The sequence below is a fragment of the Drosophila elegans genome, unplaced genomic scaffold (genome assembly GCF_018152505.1).
Source record: "Drosophila elegans isolate 14027-0461.03 unplaced genomic scaffold, ASM1815250v1 contig_149, whole genome shotgun sequence".
Classification (NCBI taxonomy): Eukaryota; Metazoa; Arthropoda; class Insecta; order Diptera; family Drosophilidae; genus Drosophila; species Drosophila elegans.
The window spans coordinates 19,561,036-19,572,057 of record NW_024545513.1 but is presented as its reverse complement, the minus strand read 5'-3'; the positions used below and the strand labels follow the sequence as shown (position 1 = coordinate 19,572,057).

General features: G+C 36.7%; 1 protein-coding gene across 3 annotated transcripts; it reads left to right on the top strand.

Annotated features, from left to right (window-relative positions):
* The first annotated feature begins 206 nt into the window (after positions 1–206).
* Positions 207–1,285, top strand: LOC108138470. Of its 3 annotated transcripts, XM_017260678.2 has the most exons (5): positions 207–293; positions 359–468; positions 532–672; positions 727–999; positions 1,058–1,285. In XM_017260678.2, the coding sequence occupies exons 2-5, from the start codon at positions 378–380 to the stop codon at positions 1,186–1,188; spliced, it is 636 nt and encodes a 211-aa protein (XP_017116167.1). In that variant the 5' UTR covers positions 207–293; positions 359–377; the 3' UTR covers positions 1,189–1,285. The 3 variants fall into 3 exon arrangements, with proteins under 3 accessions (XP_017116167.1, XP_017116168.1, XP_017116166.1); XM_017260679.2 differs by lacking the exon at positions 207–293 and having other exon boundaries at positions 300–456; XM_017260677.2 differs by lacking the exon at positions 207–293 and having other exon boundaries at positions 300–468.
* Positions 1,286–11,022: the final 9,737 nt, after the last annotated feature.

The window sequence follows — 11,022 nt, the reverse complement described above, 5'->3', positions numbered from 1 at the left end:
ATTTAAATGGTAATTTCATAGGCCTAATTTCTCAATGTCAAGTTAAGATTCTAGCTTGTAAAGTGTCAGGGAGAGTTAACATAAGGTCATATTCGCTTTACAATTTGATGATTACAATTTTTTAAACAGCAAATATTTACAATGCAAACAAAGGAACCTAAGTGGTAAAATTCTATTTTAAATACTTACAAATTATTGTGCTGCACAATATTTGAGTTAACTTAGCAAGTCAAGCTGTTTCCTTTTGAACAATTCTCTGCCCCAGAACATTTGAATTCATATTTCCCAGTCTGGTCAGAGAGAATATCAAAATAACTTTGTTGAAAATATTTAATTTTTTATATTATATTTTATTCAGAAAGCAGAATATTTCGAAGATGAGCCGAAAGTCTTTTGGACTGTCCATTTGGACGCCACTTTTTTTCCTTTTCTTGATAATCCTGGCCACCGTGTGGGGTAAGCCTTGGCGTAAGCAGAAATCTCTTTTTGGTTAAGAGTTTTGTGTCGAAATAATGAGTTGATCCCCGATAGCTTTGGTGAACCACCATGGTCTACTGCAGATGTACCACCAGCAGGTTCACGGACTTGAAAAAGAGCAGAAAAAGGAAGGTGGATGTTTATTTAGGGAATTAAGGGATGCCAATCGTAATCGCCACGATCGGTCCATGAATCGTAGGTTTTTCGGATTTATTTGTTTTCACTTTTAATTAAGGCGACTTCTTTCAGCGTTCAAAGCCTTCCTTTCTTGGCCCGGAAAATCGAGAAAGTCTGATAAAGTGCAGAAGGCAGAGTTAGCTGTGGGGAAGACTTACAGCCATAATCCATCGTATAACCAAGTTAAAGAGCCGCGTTTTGAAAACTATGCCAAAATAAAACCATTTCTAACCAAGGAGGATAAATTTCTTTACGAGCAGAAGCCGGGACTTCTAAACGATTACGATTGGGATCACTTAAATAATGATCAGGACCACGACCAGGATATGCTTGAAAAATCTGAAGGTACTTAATGTGTAACCTACTTCCGAAAGCATATATATTTTTTGCTCATCAATTTCAGCCAGCAAATATGACCTAATAAATAGTCCCATGATGGATTATAAACGAGAATTCGCCAGCGATGAGGCCAATCCTTATGTGGAAAGCCTTCGACAGCGTTATGAGCCCTCTCCACATATCTATTCAGATTAAACCAAGTTCTGAAAACAAATATATATATTTTTTCCTTATGTATTGTAAAGCATATAAGTGATATTATCGATCAATTAAAGCTAACTTAATGCCAAAATCAATATTTAGAAGTTTAGGAGGTATGCCACTATTAAAGATAAAATAGGAGCATAGTTTCGTTCACATTTTATGAATTTGATTTGAGTAGAACTATATATACATATGTATGTATTATGTTTTGAAATACAAACTTACTTCCTTAAAATAAAAGCGGAATTTTACTAAGCCAAAATTTTAAAGACATCTTAAGCAGAAGTAACCACCATTAATTTCTTTCAACTGAGACAAGTTGAAACTTAATTTATTTTTTGACAAAACAACACTTTATTATCTTGGGTGCGCCTGTCCAATTTCAACTGTCAGTGGTAGAAAATGAGGGAAATGGGAAATGGAAAAGGGGAAATTGGGAGAAGGAAAAGCTCGCTTGATCGGTGATTTGCGTGGTGCCCCCTGTCGCACAATTTGGGGCAATTACCGAGCGATTAAAGAGTTTCCACGGGAAACTCTGTGGAAAAACTGACGAAAGTTTTTCAGCCAGAGCCAGCTGGCGCGCAATAAACGTAATCAAATTTAATTTCAACAAATTGCTTTTGAATTACGCGACCTTCACTGGCGCCGCTCAAGCGCAAAAGAGTTGCAAAATTGTTAAAATAATAATAATAACTTTCCACCCACCGCTTTCACCATCGCCACCCACTCGATGTGTTTGTGCCGCAGAACAATTGCCACAATAACAACAGCAATTTGCCCTCGAAATGGTGGAATGAGTTGCCACCCACGCGGCGTATACGCAATCATAAAAATTATGATTCATTCGCCCAGACAGATATGGCGGCAAAAATCGGACAGAGTTTGAGTGAGAGCTCCGAACTCTGTTCCTAATAAACAAATTAATTTGATTGAAGCCCAAATGCAAACTTTTCATTACGAGTTATTGCAAAAGCCAATTCATTTCGGCATTTTTCCTCCATCCACTTTAGTGCTGGATAAACGAATGGAAAGCTGTTGGGGGAAATTAGCTGCAGGGAAAGTTTATGGCTTAAAGTTTGTGCGGAAAATGTTTTCAAATTTAATAAAATCGAACTTTTCAAAATTCATCAGGGCTTAGAAAAACAAAAGTGCGAAATTTTCCTTTGACGCAGATTATTTATGTTTTTTAATACTATTAAAGTAAAGTTAATCTACAGTTTAAACCAATTCTGGCTTGCTTTGTACAAAGTTTTATGAAATGTCAAACGAATCGACTGATGGTCTTTGGTCTTTGTAAATGCCAATTCCCATTATTTAAGCCACAAATCCGAGAGAAAAGCCAGTGGAAAGCGGCTAATTAAGGCTTTCCCAAATGGCCAACAGTAGTTCACTGCTGGCCCTGTTTTTCCCAGGTAATTTACATGTAAACAATTGTCCGATCCTGTTTGTTTGCTCTGGTTTTGCCCGCTTTTTATTTCCGTTTTTTTCCATTTCAGTTTAAGCCATCATCAACTGACAATTTTGCGGCTCTGCGATGTCCTTCTCGCCGCTCGTTGCACATTCACATTTTGGCCAAAGGGGAGAGGGTCGAAAAGTCAAACTAATCTAACAACTGCTAACAATAAGAACCAGCCTTTAAGCCCCCCATCCCTTCCCCTCATTTTGGCGGGCCATCTAACGCCAAGGGCAACCACCGGTTTTCCCCACATTTTCCCCACATTTTCTCCACATTTCCCCCGGCATTTTACCGGCTTTGTGCAAGTTGTTTTAACAAAGCATTTTGTAGTTGGCAAATATATCTGTGCTTCTGTTTCTGTTTCTGTACATCTGCATGTGTTTGTATATATATTTATATATAAACATATATATATATATATATACGTTGACAATTTTGTGTTGTCAGTTGTTGTTTTAATTAGAAAACTTTTTTACCAAACAACAACAGCAACAAAATAGCAGCAGGAGCAACAGCAAAACTCAAAAAACGATTTTGAACGCCACAGAATTTGCCGCCTCCGCCCCCTGCAGTATTTGCATTTTCTATTTTATTTTGCTGCCTGCCAAATGAATAATGAATTTCTCTTCATTTTAACATTTTCACATTTTCGTATTTCTGTTTCTGTTTTCCATCTGCTGTGTGTGAGAGTGTGTGTGTGTGTGTGTGTGTACTTATCGCAAAATTCATGGGCTCACATAAAAGCTTGCCACTTCAATAAGATCTACGGAGCAGATATCCGACCATCCATCTGGGCCAAGAAACTATAGTTGCCCCCATTGGATTTCTTTATTTCGCCAGTCCTTCTCCCATTTTTTTTGCAATTTTTTTTTTGTTTATTTTGCAAAATTAAATCCAACGTTTTAGTTTTATGGGGCAAAACTTGCTTTGTTTGCTGAATGAGCAGGGCAAGGGGAACGGGGTGCGGTCAACCGCAAAGACAACGGCCTAAACCGAGGTCAAAACGACTGGCGAATACTCTTTAAAAAGTTTGGCTTCTTTGTTTTTAGATCATCTATTACATTAATTGAGATTTTTTTTAATTTAAATTATTGGCATAATAAAACGGTTAAAAATATTATCGAATATAAGATCTTAGAACAGCAAATGGTGTCTACAGTAAAAATGAATATTAATTTAGTTTAAAAAGAAAAATTGGCTGTCTTGCAATATTTTTAATTAATTTAATTAATTTCAAAAGTATTTTATAAGTATTCAATAAATGTAAGCCCACCATTTACAGCATTTACAAGTCATAACAATCATATAAATAATAATTAGATAAGGTTTTTAGATCTCAAAGATTCTTAGATCTTCTAAAATGATAAAAAAAATAATACTTTTTGAATAGCATTGTTGGTATTCATGTAAATGGTTTATGTAACAGTATTTAAGGTCTTATTTACGTTATGAAAAAATATCAGTAACCATTTTTTTTTCCTATAAAAAAAAAACAATGTACTATGGACAGAGTGTATTCTTGATCTGGGAGGGAATAGAAATAAAAACGCTGCATCCGATGATACGCAAACACACACACACTCACACTTGCACACGCAGATCCACATGTATTAGGGTGCGGTTTGTTGTCAATCTAGTTAGCAACGAATCCTTTCGTAATCCTTGTGCTTCAGCTGCAGCTTTTTTTTTTTGGAATTTTTGTTTTATTTTTTTGTTTTGGTTTCTGCTTTGTTTTTGCGCTCTACTTTATTTGTTGTTGCTTGCCCGGTACTGACGTCACGGGGCGGTTCATGCGTTTTTGCTGCCTAATCCGCTGCCACCATCATCTAGATGAGCTCCCCCCCCCAGCGAGTACTAAGGGGGTTAAAGTCGGGGGTGGCACTATCAGCAGCTCAGCATCTTACCGCCCAGCCAACGTGCAGCGTTTCCAATTTCACTACGAGCCCTGCAAATCCCACATAAGAAATTGTTTTCCAGTTATCTTCTACTTTCCGCCGCTTTCCCTTTACTTATTGTTTTTTTTTGTTCCGCTGTTGTTGTTTTCCCTTGCCTTGTTGGAAAATGGGGAACCGGAAGAATAGGGTAAAAGTCTAGTAATTATTTGGGCTAGTTAAAAATGTTAAATGCCACCGCGACAGCTACAAATCGGCATCATTATTTATTTTTGGGTTCTGCTGCCATCCAGCTAAATATGATTGATGGCCCTTGTCGTGTTACGTAATCGCTATCCCATTTGCGTGTGTGTGTGTGTACGGGTGTGTGTATGTGTGTAAGTGGGTGTGAGTCCTGCGAACTCAAGCCGTAAAATGCCGCCATTTTCGCAGGTGTGCCGTCACTGGTGTTAACACTTTGTTGCCGCTTTTGAACAACTGACATGCTGCCGTCACAAAGTTGTTAACGTGATTTTTAGATAATTATCAACATATTCTGTGCACAGCAAGAAAATGTGGTCAATATGTGGGGTAGAAAAGTTTTATAAATAACTATGATTTTCTGCTACTTAACTTGTTAATCTTGTTAAATGTTTTACAAAAATATATGCTCCATTTACTGCCTTTTAAGTTTTGTAGTTGCCAAACAATTTAGTTTGCATAAAAGTTTATTTATTTTTAATTTCTGAATCTTCTAGCTAAATATTTACATCTTTTCTAATTGTATAACATAATTTAATTCACTGCTAGATAAAAGGACTTTAAAATGTTGTTCTATTTTTATAGAATAAATAAATATACCAGTATTATAAGGTTAAATGTTTAATGTAGCTTATTACTTAGAAAAGGGCATAAAATTCCGATAAGAAAGACTTGAAATATATGTATTGTATTTCCAGTTGTGATCCCTTTTCAACACATTAAATTCTTAAAGCTGCCGGCTTTAAAAGTGTCCTCATTCAATTCAATTCAATTCGGTTGAGCTCAAAGCAGCTGAGTCAAGGACAGACAACAAACAGGAAACTCGGAGCAATGGAACGCATATTTACGCATTAATCAATGGGGCAAACACGGCAACAAGAGGGAAATAAAAATGAAATGAAGGAAAGATGGCTAGATGGCGAACAGGTATCCCCATTTTCCACCCTGCTCCACCCCCCGCCAGACGCTTTTGCCCTCCACCGTCATCGATTCATTTCCATTTTGATCCTAAGCTTGGCCTGGGCTATTCAAGTGGAAATCGAGTGCGGTTTGAGCTCTTAGTTGACATAACAAGAAATACCGATATAGTCGTGGGCTGCGACTATGGAATACCTACTAATCGAAGATGATAAAAATATATAAACTAATATGTATATAATATAAAGCCAAAAACAACGATTAATGGTTTATTTAATAAGCAAACACAAATATTATGTGTCTTAAAAATGTGTAGCAGTAAAACTTATTAAAAAATTATTAATTTTTTTTAGCTCTGTATATGCAGAAAAATTTTATGTTTCAAGTCAAAAAAATAGATTTTGTTTTCCAGCTTTCTTAGCTAAACGTGGTTGCTTCAGATTAGATTAGAAATAAAATACATTTCAATTATATACGAAAATCGTAAAATCTTATATTTTTCACATTAATTTAAATGTTTTAATATTAAAGCATGCAATTATAATAATTTTATACCTCTGCTAAGAAAAAGCTTTATGGTGGGTCTAGCTTTTATAGATCCTGAGATCAAATGTAGAAGAACGTAGATACGTTATAAGGTCGAAAAAGCTTCACCCAACGATACAAGCATATAAATACGGAAAACAGAGGGCCAAATGTTCCAGTGGGTGGAATAAGGCGCGTGGCGCCTCAGGACATGGCGCCATAATGATATGAGTCACTGACTCAACAACGATGTCTTCCACGGGGTGCATAATAATCGGGGAAAGCCGGGGAAAACGCTAAGAAAAACTCGGATTAGATAGAAAAAAACTGGATAAGTCTAGTGTTGACGTTCCATAAAGCAAATCAATTCGTTGTTGCCGTAACAGTTTTGTTTCTTTCTGCTTACTTCAGCAAATTGTGTGTGCGCCCCGAGGGGCAAAATGTTATGTGGTGGCAAGGGGCAAGCGGAGCATACTTACAGCATGTATATTGACAGGGCATATAAATAAATTATTAGCAAAATAAATGTTTAGCCAAGGGCGTGAGAATGCCATCCCCCTAACCAAATATGCCGTTTAGTGGGAGCAAGTGCTTAAGAGATTAGACGAGAGGGATTTTAAGGGGATAAATACGATAGATGTATATAGATCTGATACGCAAATATTATGTTAATACTCCCAATGTGTGCTTTAATTGAATGGCACAGCAAATATGCACTGACTTTCATAGACAGCGAATTGCATTGAACGAGGAAATGGTACAAAAAAAATCCAATTAATTTTTATTTATTTTAATTACACATCTTCCAAAATTGTCTTGCTCATAATGCGGCTTGCGAAAATCAAAGAAAATCGTTTAAAGAGGCGATTTAATTGACTCTTAATTGTTGATAATTCCCCAACATTTAACGCAAATGGAAAATTCGCTTCATTTCAATTTTGCCAATCACTTTGCATACTTTGTGGTATTATTTTTGATAGCGGTGAAGCATTTCGAGCATGTAAATTGGCTAACAAACTGCTGGCATTTAAACGATGCCATGGAAACTGAAAGAAGGGGCGTGGCACGCCAGAAATTTTTCAAACAAACTGATGCATATCCCATGAAGAAGTTCTCTCTGCTTTCTGGATCAATTTGCATGCGCCGCAGAACAATGCGAGGACGAGTTGCCAACATCAGGATCGGAATTAAGCCAAGTTTATGCCAGGATAACTGACAGGGGTACTCCGTTTTGCAGCAAACTTGACGACAAAAGTTTTTAACCGAATTAGCATCTTGCCAGACAGTTTCCGGCCATCATACACACACACACACACACACACACTCAAGAGATGTGGGGGTATCTCTCAAAAAGAGGAACCCCCCACTTTGATTTCCATATGTATTGTTATCCCGGCTGCCCATTTGTTTGTTGTTTTAATTAGAAAACTTGCCAAACAGTCGTCGCCGGACGGAATTAATGAATTTCCCATGCCATTGCGAAATCCATGCCACCCTCCTCTGGACTATAAAAAATCGGCCAACCGGCAAATTGGCAATGCCCATGGCTTACAATACCTTGCAGTGCGAAAAAAATATTTCCAAAATTGCTCAAATGTATTACGTTTAAATAAATATAATATTTGAAATATATTACAATTTTTTTGAACCTATAAAAAATATCCTTATTATGATTATACAAACTATCTTTGTTTGGTCAAATTACATCTATACAGTCTAAAAATGTTCAAAAATTTGAAATTGTATTTTATACCTTTAATTTATATCGTGGAAAATATGACCTTTTTTTGTTTCATAATATGTTGTTGTTTTATTTATAAATTATTGTATGTACACAATTTAAGACCTAAACTTTATATTAGTTTTGCATTCAGTCCTTATCAATCTAATACTTTGTTTCGTTTTTGAAAAAGGTTAAAGACTTACAACATTTTATTTTAGTTCTGTATTACTATTTTTTCTAATGTGTAGATAGACACAGATTGGCATACATTTTTTATGGATTTATATTGCCAATTGAGTGTGGCGCGTGCCAAATTTATTTTGGCACGCCTAATTCCGCCTTTTCACTCGAGTTTTCTGGCGAAGTTTTATGACCTCCATATGGAGCTAGCAATGGCTTCAATTTATGTTGATTTGCGTGTCGTGGCACTCGCAGCATTTAATTGCAGGCTTCGAGTGTCTTTTCTCAACTTGGGGCATTAATTAATGAGGCCATCATAAATCTGTAGGAGGGAAAGTGGCCAGAAGTGTCTGCTCTATTGGTGGGTATTCCTCTGCCCCCAGAACTCTCTTCCTAATTTACTTTCATTTCGGTCGTGGGGTCGCCGCTCAATTCTTTTTATTTTTTTTTCGCACTGCCCACTCGAGAGCGTCAAACACTTTCGCTTTTAATTACCGCGCAGCGCTGGCGAAATTAATGTTTGCTGTCATGTTTGCCCAGAAAATAAAAAATGAACGGCCAAGAGTACTTAGCACAAATGACAAATGCTCCAGGGCGCACAAAACAAAAAAAACAAGAAAGAAAGCAAACTTCGGCAAGCCGAAGTTCATATACCCTTGCAGCTATCGCAAGAATTAAATATTTTTGAAAACATTAAAATTATGATTTACTTGCGTATATGTTTAAAAACATTGAAGCTATGACGATTTGCAGCTTAATTATTTGATTGTTCTTTTATATATTTTTAATATTTGTATGGGAGCTATATGATATAGTCGTCCGATTTTGATGAAATTTAAACCATAATTCTGAAATATTTAACCATTGCTATATGTCGAAGAACTAAACAAAAAATTAAAAAACAGCAAAGTTATAATTTTTTTTTAATTATTTTTCTGATTGTTCCTATGGGAGCTATATGCTATAGTCGTCCGATTTTGATGAAATTTTAACCATAATTCTGAAATATTTAACCATTGCTTTATGTCGAAGAACAAAACAAAAAATTAAAAAACAGCAAAGTTATAATTTTTTTTCAATTATTTTTCCGATTGTTCCTATGGGAGCTATATGCTATAGTCGTCCGATTTTGATGAAATTTAAACCATAATTCTGAAATATTTAACCATTGCTATATGTCGAAGAACTAAACAAAAAATTAAAAAACAGCAAAGTTATAATTTTTTTCAATTATTTTTCCGATTGTTCCTATGGGAGCTATATGCTATAGTCGTCCGATCCGGCTCGTTCCGACTTATATACTACCTGCAATAGAAAGACAACTTTTGGGAAAGTTTCATGTAGATAGCTTTAAAACTGAGAGACTAGTTTGCATATAAACGGACGGACAGACGGACAGACGGACAGACGGACGGACAGACGGACGGACAGACGGACATGGCTAGATCGACTCTACTAGTGATGCTGATCAAGAATATATATACTTTATAGGGTCGGAAACGTCTCCTTCACTGCGTTGCAAACTTCTGACTGAAATTATAATACCCTCTGCAAGGGTATAAAAACAACAAAGGAGTGAGGGACAGTTTATTAAGTTTAGCAACCTTCCGGTTGTGGCAAAGGATTCAGGGGCGTAGACTGGATAAAAACAAGGGCTTTTTTATTTGGCTTGCTTATACTTTTATTATTTTGCAAATTGCCAATTTCTTAAAATCCAATCATGTAACTTTTAAAAGGCAAATTTCTTTAGGTACTTTAATATATAAACTAAATTAAGCTATGTTCTTTGCGCAAAAAAGATGTGTTTATTGATATGATATTTGAAATTGTACCTTTGTTTAATGTTTAATTGAATTCGTAACTAGGACTATGGATATTTTCCTGTTTAAAAGACTTATTGCTAAAATAAATCGTTCTATCTTTTACTCTGACATGTGTTCCAAAGGAGCAGTGATTCGGTAAATTCCTATTGGCTGTCAGTATTTATTTCTATTTTATTTACTCTACAGTTAGCCCCGAAAACCCCCCCTTGTTCGCCGCTGAAAGGATGCCCTTTGACCCTGTGGGTCACTTTATTAAAATCAAACTTAATGCCGGGGCAAATTAATTTTCTTGCTTCTGGCAAACATTTAATCTTTGGCCGGAATAGTTTTAGGCCCCAAAACGCTGGACAGCTGTCAGTGGGGAAAAGCGAATGGAAAGAAGTGTAATAAAGAGAAAGGCAAAGAATTTCCCTTTTGCCAGGCGCCCTTTTTTTTTTGTTTGCCAATACAGAAGTATTATTTTAATAAAGCAAAAATGTGAGTGTGACGTTTCACCTTTTTGTTTGTCTCCAAAATGGAATTACCATCTCGCCCTCGACTTGATGAGGGTCATTCCATCTTAAAGCTGAGCCTGGTAAAGTGAAGAGGGAAAATGCTAAACCAAATAAATATATAAGAAAAAAATAGAAGGCTAGCTGAAGCCCAAACCGAAAAACCAAATCGCTCTGTGAATGTGACTGTGACTGTGACTGTGGCTGTGGCGAAAGCATTTCATTAAAAACTTCCAGGCTATTAAGCAAAACTTTGTGCAGCATTTTGGCAAAACTGTGTGATAAGTATCTGAACAAAATGCAAAGCTGCCAAAGGACGCAGGACGCAAGACGCAGGACGATGGCGATGAAAATGACGATGACGATGACGACAGCTGATGAAAATCGCGCGCGCGGGCGCCTCAACTCAGCTTTTTCCTCAACAAATCACAATTTTCGCCGCAAATTGCTGTCGGGGAAAAGAAGTTCAAACATTTGCCCAAGGATCCGGGGACTCGAGACGGATCCGGGGAAGGACCCAAGTCGGGGGAGGAGTCCAGGCGTTGTTGAACAACAATTGAATTGCAGTTGCTGGCCG